At 30.6% G+C, this 24412-nt stretch overlaps 1 protein-coding gene across 1 annotated transcript; it reads right to left on the reverse strand.

Moving 5' to 3' along the window:
• Positions 1 to 202: 202 nt before the first annotated feature.
• Positions 203 to 24397, reverse strand: LOC139520294 (bromodomain-containing protein 8-like). Its single transcript, XM_071312809.1, has 20 exons — positions 24156 to 24397; positions 22267 to 22357; positions 21456 to 21525; positions 20433 to 20482; positions 18192 to 18311; positions 16764 to 16844; positions 16124 to 16185; positions 15767 to 15858; positions 14217 to 14384; positions 11637 to 11742; positions 10676 to 10777; positions 7902 to 8023; positions 6732 to 6879; positions 5526 to 5587; positions 3996 to 4162; positions 3318 to 3398; positions 2870 to 2938; positions 2171 to 2348; positions 1512 to 1604; positions 203 to 520 (listed from the first exon to the last, which is right to left on the reverse strand). The coding sequence occupies exons 1-20, from the start codon at positions 24169 to 24171 to the stop codon at positions 428 to 430; spliced, it is 1971 nt and encodes a 656-aa protein (XP_071168910.1). The 5' UTR covers positions 24172 to 24397; the 3' UTR covers positions 203 to 427.
• Positions 24398 to 24412: the final 15 nt, after the last annotated feature.

The following is a 24412-nucleotide window of genomic DNA, read 5'->3' on the forward strand; positions in this document are numbered from 1 at the left end:
ACCACAAGTAATTGAAATCAGAACTTTACAAGACCACTTTGCAAACGGAAAGACAATGAAATCAATTATGACTTTTTTAGTTTTGTATTTTTGTATTATGAATAACAGGTAATCATCATTGTTTTCTAAATTTTCCACTGATATATTTTCCTTTTCTTATCAGGGTCCTTTTTATTGAGTGGCCAATATTAATGACAAAAACTATACACAATTTGTTTTTATACACATACATAACAATAAAGAGACATATTTAAATGCCATAGCTCCATCCTTTCTTAGTTCAACAGAGTTTTTTTGTTTTACAAATTTTTGTGAACAATTCATTCTTGCATATAATGCCCTTCCTACTATGTTTCTCATACTTCTGTCCTAATAGGATTTAACATTCAATTTCAATAAAATTCCTTTTTCATTGGCAAGGATTAAATCATGTGTCATCTCCTCTTGTCTTTCTTTTCTTTGATTTCCCTCCCTCCTGATGAGATTCTGAGAACGTTCTTCTTCTCTTCGAGTCATCCTCCTGTTGAAAAAAAAATCAACTCATAAAAAAACAAAACATGACCTATCACAATTACATTTATTTCTTTTCTATGAGCATAGTATAATAATTTTTATAAGTATTGATTGTAAATCCACCATTTTTCGCATCTTTCCAAACTATTTGCACTTGATACTTCACAACTGCCAAGTTTAAATTTTGATTGATATATATTATATGTACCACATAAACATTCAAATTGTAGAAAGGATAGCCAAGCATTTAAATGACATGAATATATGATCTTGAACTTGTCCACACTCAAACTCAAATCTTTAATTGGTATAGCCCTTTCTAATAGGCTTAAGTGATAAATTTTTGCAATATTTCAAACTTTGTTGATGTATTTTCACAATGTTTTATTTTCCTGTTATTTTTCTTCCCTGGATAATACCATATATAAATTGCAAGCACAAATATATTTGGGGATAAGAATTTAAAGAATTTAAAGAAGACAGTTCTGAACACAGAGCATTCCTTCATGGTCATTCAAAAATTTAGAATTAGAAAATAAAGAAGATAAATCTAAAATAAAACTCAATCATTTAGTTTTTAGTGATGGAAAATGAAGAATAGAATGAATTTCCTCCTTCACAATACCACTGTTACATAATCTGCAATTTTTTTTGTCTGGGGTATCCCTTTGTCTTCACTTTTCTGTTACAAATTCTAATTTTAAATTTGTTTAACTCATCTATTGTTTTACAATTTCAACAGTTAATACATCCTATAATAGACCTAGCAGCCTATTAAGTAAAGATGCAACTTTGACCATTGACCACCCGGCTGAGATCAAAGTTCGTTTGAGTTCAGATTCAAGATTTGACATCTTGTACCTAAGCTTGTGTCCTACAACTGATGACAATTTACTACATCGTACATGTAAATCCTTTCCACAGGGACTTTATAAAAAATAATGGTGATTAATGGATAAATATCTATGATGAGCAACACAACACCAAAGAACCCATACCTTATCACTTTTGTCACTGCTTTCTGTCCTCCTGGATGGCCTTAATGATTTACTCTCTGATGACTGTAACATTAACTGTGCACTGACATATTGCTGAAAATTTTAGAATCAAGTTCAATTAATTCCATTATATTTCATTTGCTTGATGAATGAATTGGAGATTAAAAAAGAAACAACTCTTTCATGCTGCAATGTATTGATTTATTGAACAGTAAACATACTCATAATTTCAAAAATCAAATTTACTTTTCATGTTAGAGAATATGTTTTAAAATTCATATCTGTTAAAAAAAAACATACAAGTAATAATGAAAGTGGCATTCTATTAGATGACATCAACTTTCATAACGTTAATCTTATCATTTAGTTTATTAATTATATAATTTTTTCATATAGTTTTATCTTTATATTTTGTAAAAGTGTCAATGTCATTTAGGATAGTTGACCACAATTTTTTCAGTTATTCTTTAAAATAACCCTTTTCTTATATAACTCTATATATCTTTCAACATAAGTACTTAAATTTAGTATGTTGGCTTCTATGCTCAACAGGTAATGACTTATAGTTTTATAATTTTTGTATCATCTGGTCTCTCGGTAAGAGTTGTCTCATTGGTAATCATACCACTGGTTCTTTTTCATATATCTGTATAACTAACCTCAATGTGTGTCATGACATCATCATACATCTCCACGGCCATCTTGTGTACATTATGATTACAACTGTTATACATGATAGCGTTAGTAAACATTAACATCATGTCTCTCTGGAACTCAGGTGTTGTCCTAGTTATACCAGCTTCAACATTCTTCTTAATAGTTGTTAAGTCCAATGGCCTGAAGAAGTAAGGACAAAGTACTAAATAATGAACTTCCTCTGCTACCATTTATATACTTTATATCTCCTTACTTCAATATTTGATAAAATAAATTAGAAAAGTTAAATCTTTCCTTTTCAATTAAAACAAATTACCTATTTTGTTTATCAATCATTGCAAACAAAATTAAATGCATACCAGGATAATTCTGTATCCTATTGATTTTAGACAATAGCAGACAGGACAATCATAAAATAGGAGGCTTCACAGATTGAATACAGATTTAATGATTACAATCTGTTGCAGGAAATGATTTATTTAGCATGTGAAGCTGTGTAACCTATCAAAAAGGAATAGTGTGATACATGTAAACTTGTCATAACTTAATTCTTGAATCATCACATACAATTCAAAGAGTTAATGGTTGAAATGTAACCAGAGTATAATATCAAGCACCTGCCTTATATGAACAGAATTATCTGTCCTAAATGTATTTGATTTATATAGGTTTGTATATGTGATAAAGCAATATAAGTATACCTTAGTACAATGCCTTGGTATCCAGGAGCTATTTCATTGGTCACTGGATGTAGGAACACATTTGCATATCTAAAAAGTAAGTGAGAAATATGTGTATGCTTCCAAATATGTAATCATTAACATGCATATATATACTTTTGTACTTGATTTCTATTAAAGAAGGTGCCACTGTGGTTTTATCTTGCCAGCATATTAACTTTGTCATATAAAGAACTCTAACACAAGTCAAATATGTCTTTCCATAAGAAGTTTTTAAAAACACTGAGTCATTACAACTTTAAAGCAGAAAAGTTTTCACTTTGTCTTTCTAAATTAAGAACATATAATAAGAACAAATATAAAACATTTTTTGCAGATGAATGTGAATATTCTACAGCAAACATTTTATAACACATGTACTTATTAAAATTAGGTGAACTGCCTTAATTCAAACATATAAAACACTTACTTGTGATTAGCAGCCATTCTCCACACCAACATAATAGATTTCTTCCAGTTTTTATGGGCTTTGTCATCTTCTGTATCACTACTGCAATGGTAATTAAAGAATAAAATCAACATTTTTAAACATTAACGAAACAAGACATGGAACTTATCCTACCCTGTTAATTTATCAAAATCAGATCATTATTGACAACTTATTTTATCATATAAATAATTGTTTCAAGAAGACAAAGAAATGTAAATTAGCTAAATCTGGCGTTACTGAATAACAGAAAAAGGAATATTTATAAGGTTTGCAAATAAGATTAGCAATACAAATGTACAGCTGACAGTAAAAAGGAATTTCAAATTACTTGTCAACCTACAATAATAGGGAACAATAATAAAAGGCAATCTGGACAGTAATTTGCATTGTTAGCAACTCTTTGTTGTTCATATCTCTATATAAATTTGAATGCATGTATGCCTTATTAATACAATTGGACAACAAAAATGTTCTCATATATGTACATGTGGACATCGACTACCGAAATTTGTTCTCATGTGTACCACCATTTTTAGTGCGATTTTGTTGCTGTTTCTATTATTGATACTCCACACCTCTCCTTTTTACAGACATACATTGTACAACACCTGATATGATCTGAAAGTAACTTTCATAATTTTCCACTAAATATATTACCAGTGTGATAGAGGACTGTTAGGTATGGATTCTGAGAATGTAGCTGTAACAGATGTATTGGCGATGGATGCTGAACCAATGGCTGTGTCGTCACTTTCATTGCCATCATCGTCACTTGTTTCTCCATCTGTCAGCTGAGAACTAAGATCTTCCTTCTTGTCTTCCTCCTGATATAAAAATTTATGTATTGATTTGTAGATCTTGTGTTGATGATTATATTTTGCTGTTTGTAGGTTCAGTTAAAATTATAGTTTTGAAGATTTTAGATAAATATAGTTTATTGGTCAAAAAACATTATTTTACTTCTTTAAAAAGAGTCTTCTTTCAATTTCAGTCATTTATTTACTTGTTTATAATTACATTAGATGTATGTTTCATTATAATACGCTATTCTGATTAGCTACACTGCAATCATGCGTTATCCTTTATAGGCAACTTCATTACACAATAAAATTTATCATTCATGATGACACGAGGTCACACAATAAAGTGCACAAGTACATTAAATAAAAACTTGATAAAAATCGTGTTTTCATGATACTAACTGAAAAATATTATTATAAGTATTGAATGCTTCTTTTTGTAACTTCATAGGGTCCTAAAAGCTTTGACCGTGCACACATTTTGATATAAAATCGCTTCCACGCTTCATACAAAATGTACTTCGGTCAACACTTTTACACCTCAATGAAGTTACAAAAAGAAGCATTCAATTCTTAAATAAAATAGAGAATGGAAAAGTGGAATATGTCAAAGAGACACTAACCCGACCAAAGATCATCAGATAACAGCCAAAGGTCTTCAGTAAATCACATTTTGTGATTTTCATGATAATTGACAATACTAGCTTGCATTTTCAACTTGTGGTAGCACATTAATAAGTTAAAATTGTAAAATATTTTTGATGATAATGGTAGGTGGGGCAGTAGGTGGGGCATAAAAAGTAAATAGAGAGTGTGTCCATGGGACACAAATGATGCTCCCCCTTGCATATAATGTAATAAAGGGACAAAACTCAAGAACTATAAAAGTTAAGCTATCCAAATGTGTACTTGATCTAAGTTTTGTGGTAAAAGCATTGTGAATACATTTTATAACATGTAGTTGAGGCAATCTTAAGTTAGAGAACATTAAGCAATTTTTTCATTTGTAAAGGGGCATAAAGCTAGAACGATAAAAGTGAGGCCACCAAAATTTGAACTTGATCTGTGTTTTGAAATAATAAGCAGCGTGTATAAATTTCATTACATTTGGTTGAGGCAAACTCAAATTAGAGAACGGAAACAAAAGTTCAACAAATTTTCCATTTGTAGAGGGGCATAACTCTAGAATGGTATAAGTGACACCAACAAAATTCAAACTGGATCTGTTTTTTGTGGTTATAAGCGTTATGTATAAGTTTCATTACTTATGGTTGAGGCAAACTAAAGTTAGAGAAAGGAAACCAATTTAGTGATGTTTTGGTAAAACTTAATGTTCCCTCTGTGTGTAATGCCCCCTCCGTAATTAAAAATAATGGAAATCACTTACAGAGATATCGATAGATTTCTTGTTTCTAGCTGAGGATCTCCTGCTACTACTTTTCCTTGCTCCTGGAATATAAGCATTAAAGAAGTAAATAGCCAATAAGAAACCCATTAACAACATATCAATAATGTGTGAGTAAAACTAGATGTGAATCTTCAACGAAACCTGTATTTTGTGATCTTTCAAGGGGTTATGCTTAAAAGGTCACAGAAGATTGATGTTCTTTATAGTGATCATCGTTTCTAGGACAATAATTTAATTTTGGATGTAAAGCGTCTTCTGATTGGCTGACGTTGTTTTGTTTATCAGCTCATAGACATAATTTTGTCATGTGACCGTAATGTCATCAATGTTTTTTCATAGTTTACTACAGTTTATAATGGAATTTAAAATTAAATTATAAGAAATGACTGTTATATTTTTTCTGTTTATTAGAAATAACATAAAAATGGGGTTATTTAGTGTGCACCACATTTTTGATGTTATTACTTCATAGACAGAAAAAATATTACAGTCATTCCATAAAATAAAATAGATTTCAATTTTACATTTGCATACTTTATGAATTTTTATGCATTTGTTTTGATCATTTGTATTTTTTAAAGATTCAATTAAGAAAGTTCAAAAAAAAAAAATTCATAGTGCACTAATTGTAAATATTATTATAAACACATTGATACCATAATTTTAAGTTGCAATTGACATTTTAAAAGTAACATAAACTACTAAAATGTTGAGGAGTAATGAATTAGGTAAGATAAAACAAGAAGTTTAATGTCATCACTAAGAATGATCTGAAAAAAGAATTTGATTGACAAATTGGCAAGAGATGCTATTCTGCTGTTAGGTTACCGACTCATAATATATAGAAATGAGAAGATATGGTATGAGTGCCAATGAGACAACGCTCCATCAAAGTCACAATGTGTAAAAATGAACCATTATAGGTCAAAGGTATCCTTCAACACAGAGTCTTGACTCACACCAAACAGCAACACGTCAAAGGCATTAGCTTTACTTAAGACTTTTAACTTAATCTCTTGATAAGTAAATTTAATAATTTCCCTACAGTCTCACTGAAAGGTAAACAATATCCCATTGCATTACTGTTGGGTAGACCCAAATTCTTTGGAAATGGTTGTAGAATTTGATTTGGGGGGGGGGGGGGGATGGGGATTAGAAAATGTAGATAACAGAGAGGAAACATACCTCTTTTATTGAGAAATCTGACATCTGCTTCACTAATTTTTGATGATTCACTACTGGCTGGTGACATTGGCTCTTCTCTGATTGATATTTCCTCATCAACACTAACAAATGTAGCATTTCCAGCATCAACAGAGACTTGGCTATCATCCTATCATAAAACAAACACAAATTTAAAATTATGAACGGTAACTACACATGTATTCTGTCTGATTTACTTTTAAATACATGTACCAGATAACATAAATTTAACTTCATGATGAAAATGTTCTGGAATATTCTTTTTCAGAATTTCTGGATCAGTCTGATACCAGATATATTGAAAAGCTTAACATGAAGTAATTCAAATCATGAAAACCTTAAATATCAAATGTCAATTTTGTCCTAGGTATCCTATCTTAATTTTGATAACATTTGCATAATTTTAATTTATAACCAACATTGTTTGGAACATTCCTTTGATTTGATAACAGCATTAATTCCAGGGCATCAATTCCATGATAGATTTGGAATAAATTCATACCCACAAGTGCAAACTTTGTATGGCTGATTTGATAATCTATGATTTAGCTGTGTTTTCTTTTTAATGCATTTGAAACAAGATAACCATCGTATTTGAAAATTAGTAAACATATATTTTTTAATTTGACAGTTGTAAATATCTATAAATTTACTTTAATACAGTTATTAATATCAATTAAATTCACTACCCCATCACCAGCTTACTTCAATTTTTATTCAATCAATCAAAAAATTTTAAAAGATGGATTCATCTAGGTACCTGTAATTAGCTAGCTTTTCATCTGAACATTTGGTTAATCAAGGTTTTAAGTATTTGTAGCAATAAAACTGCTTAGTTGACCTCTCATATCTCTGATTACTTCAATGGTTTCTAAAAATATTATTGCCAACCTAAATTTCCTCGGTCATCTCTTCTTGGTCAACATTTAAACTGTTGTCTATTCTACTAATCCATTAAATAAATACAATAGCTATTTTTCTCTATGTAGTTTTTTCACAGGGACAATAGAACAGACAAAAGTTAAAATACCTTGACCAAGAGAAGATAACTCTGTGGAGATGTTTCATTTAGTTCTAAATATGTTTTTTATGAAAATCTACTAATAAACTAAAGTCTACTAATAAAATCGAAGTACTAATATTAAAACTTACATCTTCCTCTTTGACATCCAATTTCTCCACTTCTGGGGCCTCTTTTTGACTATCCACAACAACTTCTTTATCCACCTCTTGTTTGACTTCTTCGGTTACTACTTCTACATTCACCTGAACATCTGCAATTAAATTACTTTTACAACTCATCTAAAATAAAACTGGACTTAAAAGAAACCACATGATATAAACCATAAAATAAAAATACTCTAAATTTTAGAGACAGTTTTCTGAAAACAAGAGTTTAGAAAACATCATAAAAAAAGTCAGCAATTCTTATAATTGTTTCAGTGCAGATTTTCATTATGAAATTTTATAAGATTAAAATTTTGATAAATAACCAAAATAGTTCATTCACATATAGGTGATGATAGATTCAATTGGTTATATTTTTATATTTACTTTGTATTTGTTCAATTGGTTATATTTTCATATTTACCTTGTATTTGTTCAATTGGTTATATTTTCATATTTACCTTGTATTTGTTCAATTGGTTATATTTTCATATTTACCTTGTATTTGTTCAATTAGTTACATTTTCATATTTACCTTGTATTTGTTCAATTGGTTATATTTTCATATTTACCTTGTATTTGTTCAATTGGTTATATTTTCATATTTACCTTGTATTTGTTCAATTGGTTATATTTTCATATTTACCTTGTATTTGTTCAATTGGTTATATTTTCATATTTACCTTGTATTTGTTCAATTAGCTCTATTTTTATATTTACCTTGTATTTGTTCAATTAGCTCAATTTTCATATTTACCTTGTATTTGTTCAATTGGTTATATTTTCATATCTACCTTGTATTTGTTCAATTGGTTATATTTTCATATTTACCTTGTATTTGTTCAATTGGTTATATTTTCATATTTACCTTGTATTTGTTCAATTGGTTATATTTTCATATTTACCTTGTATTTGTTCAATTGGTTATATTTTCATATTTACCTTGTATTTGTTCAATTGGTTATATTTTCATATTTACCTTGTATTTCTTCAATTGGTTCTATTTTCATATTTACCTTGTATTTGTTCATTGGTTCTATTTTCATATTTACCTTGTATTTGTTCAATTGGTTATATTTTCATTTTTACCTTGTATTTGTTCAATTGGTTATATTTTCATATTTACCTTGTATTTGTTCAATTGGTTATATTTTCATATTTACCTTGTATTTGTTCAATTGGTTATATTTTCATATTTACCTTGTATTTGTTCAATTAGCTCTATTTTTATATTTACCTTGTATTTGTTCAATTGGTTATATTTTCATATTCACCTTGTATTTGTTCAATTGGTTATATTTTCATTTTTACCTTGTATTTGTTCAATTGGTTATATTTTCATATTTACCTTGCATTTGTTCAATTAGCTCTATTTTTATATTTACCTTGTATTTGTTCAATTGGTTCTATTTTCATATTTACCTTGTATTTGTTCAATTGGTTCTATTTTCATATTCAGGGTTTAAGCTAGGATTTTGAGGGCTTTAGTCACTTTTGCACGCTATGAAAATCAACCTTTTTTTTGTGTAACAGCAAGGGACCAAGAATGTAAATTACTAGCTTCATCTTTGACTTTGTCAGATTTTATAGGACTTAGGGCTAGGCATGATTGGCAGTTATTGTATGATTTGACTGTATTGGCCCTTAATATGAAAGATTCTGACATGGGATCTAGAAATTTAGATCACAATTTCTCTTCAGTTTGTTCCAGGGGACATTCCTGGTCAACAAAAGTTGGATTCAATTTTTTGTAAACAAGGAATCAGTGCAGAAATTAACTTGCAACAATTATCTCACTGCATAATCATTATCCTTATAAAACGTCTAAATCGATATTTGGAAATCATTTCTATTAAGTTGGAACTGTATAAATCCTTTTGGGAACAATTATAATGACTGTAAAGAGGTTGTAAACAAATCTAGAATAGATCACGTTTACTATTTTCGGTTTTAAAATGAAATGAAAACGGGAAGTGACACTGCATAATAAATTTAAAATGAGTCCGGATTCATCAGGAAATTATCATTTTTTTATTCAAATTCCTTTAGTAAGAGATTTGTTTCTCTCGTTCATTAAATACTAAATGATATTGTATTTTACATTTTTGGTGTCTATAAATAGTCATACGAATACTTTCACGCATGCCTAGCAAGCAGTGCAGGAAGCACCTGTTTGACTCGTGAAAACATTTCTGAACGTTTTAAATGGAAATTGTCTAAAGTTTTTGATGAACATTTATCAAATATGACGAAAATGTGTTCGTATGACGAATCTACGACAAACGAACTTCAGATTGTTATCGTTTTAGAAATATTGAAATTCAAAAGCCAATTGTCCGGTGGGGGAACAATTTTGATCAAATGACGAAACAATACTCCTAGTTGTTGAAATGCCAACAGATTGACTTTCCTCGGGAAAATAATTATGATGGTCCCTTATGAGGTTTATTTATAATTAACGGATTATAGTACCCATCGGATGAAGATAAGCGGATTAGTTGTAATCACAACTTGTAACACCTGTTGTGAATGTTAATTACCTGGGGGTCATAAACTTGTCAAAAGCATAAAGACAGGTAGAGTTAGAGTATTTTAAGATGAAAATATTTTTACACTTTCAAAATCTAAGTGACGAAATTGATTTAAAATACTTTCGTCAATGCGAAAATCGTTTCGTAAATTACGAAAATGACGAGCGCTAGCAAAATCACTGCATATTTACCTTGTATTTGTTCAATTGGTTCTATTTCCATATTTACCTTGTATTTGTTCAATTGGTTCTATTTTTACTACAATCTCTGGATCTATCTCAGCTTTTTCTGTGCTTGGATGCTGTGGTCTCTTAATTGGTGCTGTAGTACCTGATACATAAAGGTGGAAATGTTCAGTCCGCAAGTTATACCATGATAAGCACCTTGTTTAATATTTTCTGTCATTTTATTCTATTTTTCTGTCGCTTTAATTTACATAAATTTTTGGGAGCATAGTGAGTGAGTTTTTTAATAAGATTTCAATCAAGGTGAATTTAGATTATTTTTTTATTTATTGTTTTACAAGTAGCAGGATCTCAGTTCTTGTTTTGAAAACAAGACCAGGAATTCAAGCTGAAAATGAATTGATGAACCTTGTTTAATTTCCCCATACCATGTGGTAAAGCTTTTAAATTCATATATCTAACAGTCATTTAGAGTGAATGAACATATCTCACTTATGATTTATGAAAAGACTAGATATGATGATATATATATGAATGCTCCACCTGCAGTTTTATTGTGAAAAGTCAGTTAAGCAGAATGAAATGCAAAGTCAATATCTGTAAGTCATTATTTTACAATTAATAAATTAGGTACCAAAAATAAGCATTAGAACTGCAAGCATTAAAGAAAGAGTGATCAAGCCTAGTTAAATTTTCAACAATTTTTCTAGGTCTATATCTGCTGGCATAAGAATAAAAAGACAACACAATTTTTGGATTTGACAAATCTTGTGTAATAACATATGCCTTGCACACTTACTGGCAGGGGCTTAAAAGCATTAAGTTAGTACAACCACCAAATTTAGAAAGATACCAAAGATGACTGACTGGCCAATGAATTCCTAATAAAGTTTTCTTGAAATTCAATTTTTCATCTTTTGTTTTAGTCAAAATTATACACAACATTTATGAAACAGTCTCACAAGATTTGACAAATTCCATTTGTATACATTTCAATAACTCACTAGTTTTATCAGTTGTCTCCCCTGCTGCAGCCGTAGAACTTTCTGTTTGTTTTGTTGAACCAACTGAAGTCTTTGGTGTCTGTTGTTGGTCTTTAGATTCTACTTCCTGAAGTAAATAAATAAACAGAAATGAAAACTGCAAAATATTTCTGACGCACCATTAGTTGTTTTCTCTTGATGATATAGAAAAAAAATAGTTGTCTAGAGTACAACTTATGGTTGACCAGGGATCTCCATGGATGAAAATTGAACCATGGAGGAACTTTCACCATTACAAACCGTGTATACGCTGTACAGTGTAGTGCGATAGGAAGTATTTTATCCCTCCATACAAGGAATGGTGAACATGCTAATTCATTGCTTATTGAAATTATATTTATTTGAATTTTCATTATAGAATTAGAAGTGTCAATATGTTCATTTATTGCCGTTTTTAACCATTCAAATACCAAGTCTTCATGGTCCCCCCTTAGTCGAGAATGACCAAAAGCTGTCATGAAGGTCCCCATGTAGATCTCTTGTATTTTTGGTAATTGTTATGGGGATCAAAAATCATATGATGTGGAAGCTTATTTTTCATGGACACTGTCAAATTCAGAACCCATTACCGGTATGGCTGATTTGCAGCAACAACAAAACGATTCGTACGGGTTATGTAAAAGGTTAAAGAGATTTGTAAAGCAAATGAAAAGGTTTTTAATGACTTTATCTGACAAATTGATGCTGTGCAACATGCATCTTTCGAGTCTGAATAGAAACCGGAAACGCGGATGTATCAATTTGATTGTAATATACGAAATGAATTCGGAATTACGATACGATATTTCTTTACAGGAAATATTTATAAGTTTTTACTTTTAAACTTTTAAAGTCATTTTAAATTATCGTTACAGCAGTACGCGAGTTATTTGTGATGAAATAATATTTACTGTTTTGCGTCTTATTTTGTACTTCTTAAAAAAGGGGGATGCTGATTGCGTAAGTCAAAATAAAGCACGTGTTCGACTTGTTAAACTGTTTTCTTTGTAACTGGATTATTAATTTATTTATTTAATCCAAATTATCATAATCATTTGCTGAAACTTAGTTGATTAATTCGACAAATGGATCGTCTATCCTCAGATAGTATTCTCCTGTCTGGTTTGTTGATCTACCTGTACAAGCTCAGGTACAAGTGATTAGCGATCTTAATCCGGATATCCCTCAGGCGTTAGAACTGTGTTGGATTATAACACAAAAAGCCTGAGGGTTATGCAATTACATGCATTTGATTATAATTGATAAAAAAAAATGGCGTCGGGCTACAAAAAATGATGAAGTTTTGAACGATGGCGGAAGACAATTTAACGATGGCGCAAGATAATTTAACGATGGAGCGAGTCATTTGACGATGGCGCAAGACATTTGAACGATGGCGGGGCGCCATCGTTAAACAGGCCATGGAGATCCCTGGTTGACATCAATAGTCTTTGACCAAGTGACCTCAAATATTGGTAAAAGTTAGAGTGTTAACACAAAATAGATGTGGAAATCAAAACTGTTCCCAAATGTCTGTACCCTTGATCTTTGACCTATTGACATTAAAATCAATAAGGATCATCTCCATCCCATGAGGTATTAAAAAAAGTCAAAGATTATAAAAGTTGGAATCAAAATCTAGAATCCAACATTTTGTTGAAATTTCAACCTATAAATAGCTGTTGTGGCCTTTATCTTTATTATGTTGTTCTAAAGAGTTCTCATCAACCCCAAAATATTATCCATCCAATTTGGTAAAAATGGTACAAATGGATCAAACATATATTTCCTAATAATTGAGAAAAAAACAAGAATGTGTCCAAAGTACAAGGATGCCCCACTCGCACTTTCATTTTCCAAGTTCAATGGACCGTGAAAATTGGTAAAAACAAGAATGTGTCCATAGTACACGAATGCCCCACTTGCACTATCATTTTTTATGTTCAGTGGACCGTGAAATTGGGGTCAAAACTTTAATTTGGAATTAAAATTAGAAAGATCATATCATAGGGAACATGTGTACTAAGTTTCAAGTTGATGTAACTTTAACTTCATCAAAAACTACCTTGACCAAAAACTTTAACCTGAACTTCGCACTATCATTTTCTATATTCAGTGGACCATGAAATTGGGGTCAAAACTATAATTTGGCAGTAAAATTAGAAAGATAATATCATGGGGAACATGTGTACTAAGTTTCAAGTTGATTGGACTTCAACTTCAAAAACTACCTTGACCAAAAACTTTAACCTGAAGCGGACGGACGAACGGACGCACAGACGGACGCACATACCAGAAAACATAATGCCCCTCTACTATTGTAGGTGGGGCATAATATCGTAGGTGGGGCATAAAAATCCAGAAACCAAAACATTGAGTTGGACTTTATTGCAGCTTGATGAAGTAGTTTTATTACTAGTACCCATTTCAGGATGAAGAGGATAAGTAAGTACCGAAATATATATAGCATAAGAACAATTGTACAAGATGCAAAAAATACATAATTATAATCATGAAATAAAATTGCTTTAGGAAAATAGCTTAGTAGATCCCACAACTCACCTGTTTTAACTGCTGTAAATCCCCAAATGATGATTTAGAACTCTGTAACAATGTTGATAACAATGGTGATGTTGGAGGAGTAGGCTTGGGCTTGTCATCAGCTGACAACCTCTTTATATCCAGGGTCAATGGTTTGTTGATGGGGACACTAGTCTCTTCTACCTCTACCTACAATGTATATGGACAAATTTATCTAATGAAAAACAGAATTTATATGAGTAAAGATAAAAATACAAACTGGAAAATTTGTTCTTTTGGTTTAATATGAAAACCGACTGAAAACAATTATTATATTCTGTGTTGATTTTCTGTTTTCCCTTTTTTTATTATTCCACTGACTGAGCTTTTTGAATGTTGAGTACTGATAAAACAACTTTATCTTTTAATATGCTAACATTTGTGTTCTAACATGAATTTTCTATTGAATGAGAATCTTTATTTGTCAGATGTAATCATTTATAAATGGTTTCAACCAAGAGATATATTTTAAAAAAACTTAAAATATTTTATGGACACCTCACCTCTTTTGATAATACTCTGAACATTTGAAACAAGTATATTGAATTTCAATAATATAACTACAAGATCAGGTGAGAACTTAATCTTAACTCTGAGAAGAATTCAATTAATAATTTCAGCCCCTTAGTACTGGCCCAGTATATTTATTTGATGTTGAAAAGTGTAATAAAAATCTTTTATTACATAGGTTGCAATGAATAACATTGATTTCCCAGTTAAATAAAAATCAATAATTTCACATGTGAAATAAATGTGGTTATTTCACTCTCCGACGTCATACAACAATAGGCTTTGTCAAGACATCGATAACGGCAGATCAAAACAAATTGGTAATGCGTAGATAAAAGATATAGTTCCTTACATGTTTTACATTAATTTCTTTAAAAAAAAAAGCCATTTGCCAATGTAATAAAAAGAATAACTAATTAAAGAATTCAAATATCGAAAAATATTCAACTCGTGACCAAACAACACTGATAATTAACTCATGAGCTACGCGCATTCCTGAGTTAATGTGTGGTTACATCTTCTGACATCAGACTCGGACTTCTCTTGAACTGAATTTTAATGTGCGTATTGTTATGCGTTTACTTTTCTACATTGGTTAGAGGTATAGGGGGAGGGTTGAGATCTCACAAACATGTTTAACCCCGCCGCATTTTTGCGCCTGTCCCAAGTCAGGAGCCTCTGGCCTTTGTTAGTCTTGTATTATTTTAATTTTAGTTTCTTGTGTACAATTTGGAAATTAGTATGGCGTTCATTATCACTGTACTAGTATATATTTGTTTAGGGGCCAGCTGAGGGACGCCTCCGGGTGCGGGAATTTCTCGCTACATTGAAGACCTGTTAGTGACCCTCTGCTGTTGTTTTTTATTTGGTCGGGTTGTTGTCTCTTTGACACATTCCCCATTTCCATTCTCAATTTTATTCGTTCACTCGTTGAATATTTTTCTCTATTTGAATTCTTCTATTAGTCATTCTATAAATATTCTTTCTTTGCTGATGTAAATATCATTAAAATAATCTCTAACCTTTATAGGTGGTGGTATATCTATAGGTTCTATGACTGGTTCCTGGTTACTCTCTTCTGAATTTACTTCAATCTCTTCTGACTTTGGTTTATCTTAATTAAACAGAAAAAACAAAATGGATGCAGGGTTTATTCTTGAAACATAACATGGTCGAAGTTGCCTCTTTGACACATTCCCCATTTCAATTCTCAATTTTATTTATATATTGTTAAATCATAAATAATTTTTGTTTGATTCCCAATCCACCTAATAATATTGTTTTAAGAAGATCAACTTCACTTAGATACAACAGCCTTAAGAGTTGGTATTGTTTTTGTCAGCAGATCTCTAACACTTGAACTGAATATCTATTCTTACCCTCGTCTTCTGTGGTTTCTGGTTTTTTCTCCATCAAAGCTTCCTCTTTTGCTATTTTTTCTCTATAAATTATAAAAAAAAAACGTAAACATTTGGACATTACCAAAAGAGAAATACATTTAATTCAGTCACACGATGTTTTGCTCAATTTAATATAAAAAATATTCTCAAAGGTTCTATGAAGCCATGGGTCTTGTCTGCAATTCTGCAATTGATACTGTAAGTATGAAAGTTTAATGTTGACTGCCAGTAAAATATAGAAATATCAATTTCAAAATATTTCTTCAGATATAACTTCTTAATGATGAAGAAGCTTGTCTAATTTTCATAATATCATAGCTCTACGTTTGAATGTATGTATGACAAAGTTATTGATGTATAAAGACAACAAATCCAATACTAGATGTAAATGTTATCTGCAATTAAAAAAACCTCAATCAATCTTTAAGTCAAATACAGAAAAATGACAAAAAATCTTACAAATTTTTGGCTTTTTAATCATGTCAATCATAGGAAAGCCTTTGTTCAAGTGTTATAAAATTCTAGGAAAATGTCCACTGGCATAAATATAACAAAATATAAATTGTTTATTGTAAGCACCTCTAGACCCCATGCTCCCAACAATATTTTGTTTACTTACTTTTGTATTTGTTCCCATATCTCAGGCAATGTATCATCCCACTGACCAGTTTTGATGCTTTCAAGATCCCTCTTTAGTTTTCTGAAATGAAACTCATAACATTAAATTACTTTAAATTTTACATCTTTCTCTGTCATAACTGATATGATCTTCAATATGAACATAAAAATTGAATACATTTTAAATAAACTGCATTGTTTAACTTCAATTCAGCAAACAAACATCAATAAATGATTAAACTTGAAAATGAAAAATATGAGATTTATGTCAGAGTAGTTTTAAACCTAGTCATCTTTATTTGATGAATTAAAAGCAGATAGAAAAATAAGCAATTCTGAGTTATTCATTTAAAGAAAAAATACAGCAACTCTTTTCACAAAACTAGATGTGTCAAAGCGACACGAATTGCCCCATCTCAAAAATTTGAAAAATCTGCAATTTCAATAACACATGTGGACACAAACATGATGGTAGTCTCATATATCAAAAATCAGCTCAAAATCTTGAGGCGTATAGAAAAAAAGTTTGCGTAACTGTGATTTCCAACAATTTTTAAAGTTGTAAACCCTTAATTTTGGTAAAAATATGCGGAGCGCCAGAAACAAAACTTAAACTTGATCTGTATCTCATCATGGTTAGCTCATAACCAAAAATCAGCCCAATATCTGAAAGCATTTAGAAAAAAGGTCCATATAACTGTGATTTTCAAATATATATTAAAGTCCAAAGCCCCACATTAGTACAGCAAAAATTAGCCGAGCGAACGAAACTTAAACTCGATCTGTAACTCATCATGGATAACTCACATACCAAATATCAGCCCAATATCTGAAAGCATTTAGAAAAAAAGTCTGTATAACTATAACTGTGATTTTCAACAATTTATCAAAGTCCATAGCCTGTAATTTCGGCAAAAATTAGCCAAGCAAAATAAAACTTGAACTTGATCTGAAACTCATCTTGGTTAACTCACATACCAAAAATCAGCCCAATATCTGAAGGCGTTTAGAAAAAAACTCTGTATAACTGTGATTTTCAACAATTTATGAAAGTCTAAAGCCCGTAATTTCAGTAAAAATTAGCGGAGCAGAACGAAACTTAAACTTGATCTGTAAATCATCATGGTAAACTCACATACCAAAAATCAGCCCAATTTCTGTAGGCATTTGGAAAAAAACTCTGTATAATAGTTTGTTGCGGAATGATGAATGACAGATTTACAGAATTACGGCATTTCGGAATTACAGAATTTCGGACAAGGGTAAAACTTTGTTGCGGGGCCATAAAAATCTTACAAAAATAATTGATCTTAAGATATACGGCAATGTACATGTTCTTGACTTAAATATGAGTATTTTTACCATCACAACATATTTTTTGTGAAAAGAGCCTTGGAAGCATAAACTAACAACAGATCCTGAATCTTACTTATATCTTTGCTGATATTCGACCACATGTTTCTTTAATTCTTCTGCTCTGTCAACAGCCAGCTGTCTTATTATTTGTGATTGAGGATTTTCTGCTTCTCCTTTATCTCCCCGCTTTCTCCTAAATATACAGAATATACTTGCAGTGAGATGAAAGTTTTATAGCTCCATGTTGAAGGCCTTAATGTGATTTTGAGATGAAGAACAGCAATAAAAGCGCTGTTCCTTTGTCTTTTGCATGTATTTTTGATGTAGCTATGCATGTATTGATTTTATGTCATGGATGGATACCCCTTTATTATTCTATTAGAATAAACTTAAGTTATAGTGTTCCCCTCTGTCTGTATAAGCTATAAGATAATACATGTGCCATACTGTATTATTCTTTCTAAGGCCAGGATTTTTTAATTTGTTGGTTTACGGATCCGCCGACCCGATTTTTCCGATTTCCAGAATAAAAATAAAATTGACTTTTCATGCTTTTTTATTCCCGCCGACCCTAACAAATGCATTATCCCTGAAAAATAATTAAATTTTTTTTTTTTATGAAATGAAATGCATTAATCACTAACAAAATTGATAACACTTTTTCTGTTGTGAAAAAATAAAACTTCCAGTTTACGTTTCTAAAAATAGACAAATCAATTATAACTGACCTTGAAATGTCGTTTGCGCAAATAATATTGCGGAACGAAACTTGTGTTTAAAACCAATTACACAATAAGTTCGTTTCCCTTATTTGTCATCAGTCCGTAAGATGCATCATCTCATAGAAATAGACTTGTCCAAATGTGGACAGGGTAAAGGCATCAAGTTGAAGTACTGAATATTAACAAATCATTTGGAATTTTCTTGTTTCATATAGATAATAAAAAAATTATCGTCCATTTGGATAAAAAACGGGAATGCGAGACAACAGATTAACCCGATAATCTCGTTTTCCAGTGGACGAGTCTATTAGGTTTTTGACACGTGTGTTGAAACTTATTTTCGTACGACGTTTTTACATTTTTTCTTTATCAGTTTTCGTGCTTGAAGATCATTATTCACCAAGTTTTCTGGAATTGATAAAGAGCTACGCGAATTTATTTTTCTTGTTTCTGAAATGACGATTTAATTTCGTCTTTGTCCGTGCACCCCCCTTTTTTTACTGTAAATTATTAGACAATGTCATGCGATGTTTATAACAGTTGAGCAATATTATTTCATCGAACTAAAATTGAAGAATTGATGATAAAATAGCACAACAAACATATTGTTAGAAAGGTGAAATATATATTGATTTTGCATATTTTTCTGTCTTCAAAGATGATTTTTTTTTCTTTTTTTTTCCCGACCGACCGACCCGACTTTTTCATGGGGGAAATCCGTAAACCATCAAATTAAAAAAACGTGGCCTAAGTTTTAAATTCTATAATAAGTCTAAAAAACCTCCATAAAAATTTATGTGAAAAACATCATTCTTTGACCTCCAATTAAAGAATCAAATCATCTTTCTCAACAAAATTTATAACAACATATACAAAAAATCAAAATGCAAAGATTGGATAGTGCATGAAACAAATGTAGCTTCAACATAAGATTCTAAAAGCTAGGAGTCTTATGTGTAGTTTGATTACATTAATAAATTGACAAACATATGCATGTGGAGCCTCCATTTCAGGAGAACACTTGTGATATACATGTATGTTTTTTAAAAATAAATTCCCTTCATGTGAATAGCATATTCAAATCAAGGAGTAAATAATAAATTTTATAAATAAAACTTTCTGTAATGCATTCTATTTTCTATGACAGAGGATATCTCTCAAAAAGAAAGTGTATGAAAATTAAGTGACAGTTTCATTAGTTTAAGAACCTAGCGTGAACCAATGACCTATATGAGATACTGACAATCTCTATCACAAGTAGGTAGATCAAGTGTAGGAGATACTGACAATCTCTATCACAAGTAGGTAGAATGACCTATAGGAGATACTGACAATCTCTATCACAAGTAGGTAGATCAAGTGTAGGAGATACTGACAATCTCTATCACAAGTAGGTAGAATGACCTATAGGAGATACTGACAATCTCTATCACAAGTAGGTAGATCAAGTGTATAATATAATTTTATGCAATGACAAGAGCAAATTCGTGATGTGCCATGATAAGATAGTGTACAGGTAGAAATTGACCAAGCTTAAAATGGTGAAAATTGAAGTTGCCTCCCCTTGTTATTTTTTATTGATGCTAACTTACTTTGGTGTTTCAATTTTCTCTAATAAATCTGTATACTGCAAAGCACAATTCTGAAAATATAAATCATGTCTCTGTCATGCTTATAAAAATTCTCTGCTTTATGATTTTATAGCTATTTAACATGTTTAACAATTCTATTAAACATTAAAGAAACTAAAAAATCATTTTTCAAGGCATTTAAATAAAGTTTCTTTTCCCTGCCTGCATTGAGAACAGAGGGGATTGTGTTTTTGGGTATGTGAATCAATCGATCAGCCCATCCTGAATAATGTTGAAGTTTTGGTGTAAAGAAGTTTTTGGTTTAGGATTGTTCGTGGTCAATTCAACCTGAAACTTAGAACACATGTTTTTTCTTAATTTATGAACTCTTTAATATTAATGCTGAAACAGGGTTTTGACAAAATAATGGAATTTGAATCAGATTTCTCTGTTCATCGAAACATGTACTTTTAATGGTTTCAGTAAATTGATAATACATATAGAATGTAGGACAGAAAGTCACAGGACAAAAAGTCACAGACAAAAAGTCACGGACAAAAAGTCACAGGACAAAAAGTCACAATTCATTTTTTTCTGAATATTTTCTTTGAATAAAAAACACTGATTTCTACAAAAATATTTTTGTATTTTTCTTGAACTATTGTATATAAACCAACATTGTAAAAAAAATGTATCCAAAAAATATCAAAGATGATCAAATAATTGTTAAAAAAACAAAATGTCAACGTGGCTTTGCACTTAAATGGCTTCATGGTGCCAAGAAATATACCCTTTGCATGATTAAAATTAAATAAATCTTCATTTTTCAAGTATAATGACACAGTTCCTACACTTTAATATGAATATATGTATTAAAAAGTAAATATTTCAAGATATTTCTCTTATATATTCAAATAATTGTCAACAAACTATTTGTGACTTTTTGTCCTGTGACTTTTTGTCCTATCAAATTTGTGACTTTATGTCCTGTGACTTTTTGTCCTGTGACTTTCTGTCCGTTTACCTACATATACATATACCTACCCTTTGAGAAAACCATTCTGGTGATCTGCTATTTTCTCCAAAAGGCTTGATAGCTCTACTAACTGATACCCTATAAACAAATAGAATAAATGACATAATACTGTAGAAAACAATCATCTAAACTAGAATAGAATGGAGGAAGTTTGGTAAAAACAAGATCAATGGTCATATTTGGGCTTGAATTATATATATTATGGCTTATGTTAAAAAATAAATAATAAGTTGATGAAAAGACATGGAAGAAACAAAAAACAACTATATTTTTCAAGCTTTTCTTATTTATAAAGCATTGATATCAAAAACCAAAAATAAACCAAAAATAAAGATTTTGGAGAAAGTTGACAAAATTTAGTTCTAGGAAACATAGATTACTGGCTTCTATGACAAACTAAATATTCCATTCAAATATGTAAATTATTATTATAAACATAATTTAAAAAATTGTTATATTTTCAATGCATGCAGCTTTGTTACCAGTCTTAAAACAAGTAAAAAAGTAAGGAATAGTACTTTAAATTTAAAATGCCATGTGCCTTCTTTGCCATGTTTACACTAAAACTCACCTGGAAAAAATAGAGAAACCTTTATATTCAAAAAAACAACTAAAGTCTTAAATATGTTGTTTTTTTCAAGTATTGCATCAATATCATTAAGATACATGATAAAGGAATCGCTATAGGTTATTCATACATGTATTCAACAGATAAACAAAAAATCAAAGAACTGTTGCCAGTGAATGATTCCCTTTGAAGTGTCACTGTATCATGTGGAAATGGACAAATCAATGTTTAAGACTTCATTAAAGATTTACCAATTCTGATCTCCACTTCTTAATACAGAGCATGCTAGTGCCAATTTTTCTCTCGTAGACCATACATCTAAAGGACCATGAAGCTTGAATTCTACAAATTACAAATATATACATGAGCATGCATTAAAAATTTTAATGGATTCATACATGTATATACATTACTTTAGCCCATCCATCTACTTAAAAATATACACCTAACATGTGCTTTAGTTTATTTAATTTCTCACAATGTAGAATTATGAAAGTACAGTTCAGCTTTTATACCCTGGCAGTGTGCTTAATTTGTATTCTCCTCCATCAGCCTTCTGTTTTTTGCAATTTTGATTTTCATACACAATATACATGTATATGCATGCATGATACGTATATGCTTCAAATATCAATAGATTGCAAATTGTCTAATAAATACCAGATACAATGGATATACCTATATCTGAATTATCATGTCAGTTGCAATAGGAGTATTCTGATTTCTCGGGATAGATTTTGTTTCAATTTAGAGAAATAGATATCACACTACATCTTTCTATGCACATGCCATACCTGCCAACTTTTCAAAACACCCATGGGGGTTTTACGTGCAAAATGGCTAAAGTTAATTGTTTTGTTTGAAATTGTGGACAAAACTGCTCTATCAAAATTTCCATTTTGGAGCCTCCATAGGGGAAATCCCCTGCAATTAGTGACAGTTGGCAGGTATGACATGCCTATCAGTGATATTGTTTGCCTCAAATTACAGCGGAAATTCTGCCTTTTCCCCTGGAGAAAATTCCCAATTACTAAAAAAATGGCTTAAAATTCCTCCCAAAAAGTTTTTCATTTTCCCCAAACAGTGATGGCATTGGTAGTAATGTTTGTAAATATCGTAATTATGTTATTATTTTGATATTAGAAAGCACTTTTAAGATCCGGTTTTCTGATCAGAATCATCATGGTGTTTGTATACGTAACACATGTAGTTTTCAATGCATTAAGTACCATCATTGCTTCTGTTTCTTTCCCCTCTCCGAAAAGTACCTTTCAGGTTGAAAATGTCTGACAACCAAAATATACATGAAAAAACAGTGCAAAAATGACAGCAAAGGTTAGTAAAAAATTTGAGATGTGTTTAGAATAAAATATACAAATTTTCCAATTTCAATAAAAAATATGCATTTTTCCCAACATGCCCAATAAAAAAGGGTAGAGGTAGTTTTGAAAAAAGACAACAATATCACTGCCTATATTTTTACATAGGTGAATTAAGTAAATGTTAAGATCTAATTATATTTCCATAGGACTAAAATTGAGAATGGAAATGGGGAATGTGTCAAAGAGACAACAACCCGACCAAATAGAAAACAACAGCAGAGGGTCACCAACAGGTCTTCAATGTAGCATTGTTTGAATTATTCACCTTGTTGAAAATCTACCGTAAGACTACATTATCTATATGTTGATGAAAACATGTTCAACTGTTCGCAACAATGCATAATTTCTGACATTAAGCATAAAAATTAACATGTGTGGTTTGTGTGTAAAATAAAATCAGACACCTTTTTAAAGAGACAAAGAACTAAAGCATTTTAAAGCAATCACATTAACATCAGTGTCTACTGGAATGTGAACTGAACTGTGATGTAAAGATACACAAAGGCATAACATATTAAATAAGCTTGAATGCCTAAAGCTTGCACTTATGTTTAAATGAAGGGACGTTTTGTTTATCTTCAAAAATACAATTTATTGGTATTCAGATGTACCAATCGTTTCACCAATGAATTTAACAAACTATCAGATAAATCATGTTTTATGAGCGTTGGTAGTATTAGATATGAATAAAATGTGATAATTTATGACTTTGTGCATTTATTTAATGCAAAACATTGATTTAAAAGAAGAAAACTTACTCGTCGCACTGGCCATCTGAACCGGAAGTTGTTTTATGGATTATTAAAATTTTAGGTGTACGTTTCCGACCTTCACCCATCTATTGTGAATTTCTTTTTTGCGTTCAGAATCGACATTTTTTTGTTCCAAAACATTCATTGAATCAATTTATTCCAATGAAGTTATTTTTTTTTTTAAATGAATTGCGACAATTCTCGCATTGTACATATACATTTCTTTAAATGGAGTTCGGGAGTCGTATACATATTTTAGGTTC

The sequence above is a fragment of the Mytilus edulis genome, chromosome 4 (genome assembly GCF_963676685.1).
Source record: "Mytilus edulis chromosome 4, xbMytEdul2.2, whole genome shotgun sequence".
Lineage (NCBI taxonomy): Eukaryota > Metazoa > Mollusca > Bivalvia > Mytilida > Mytilidae > Mytilus > Mytilus edulis.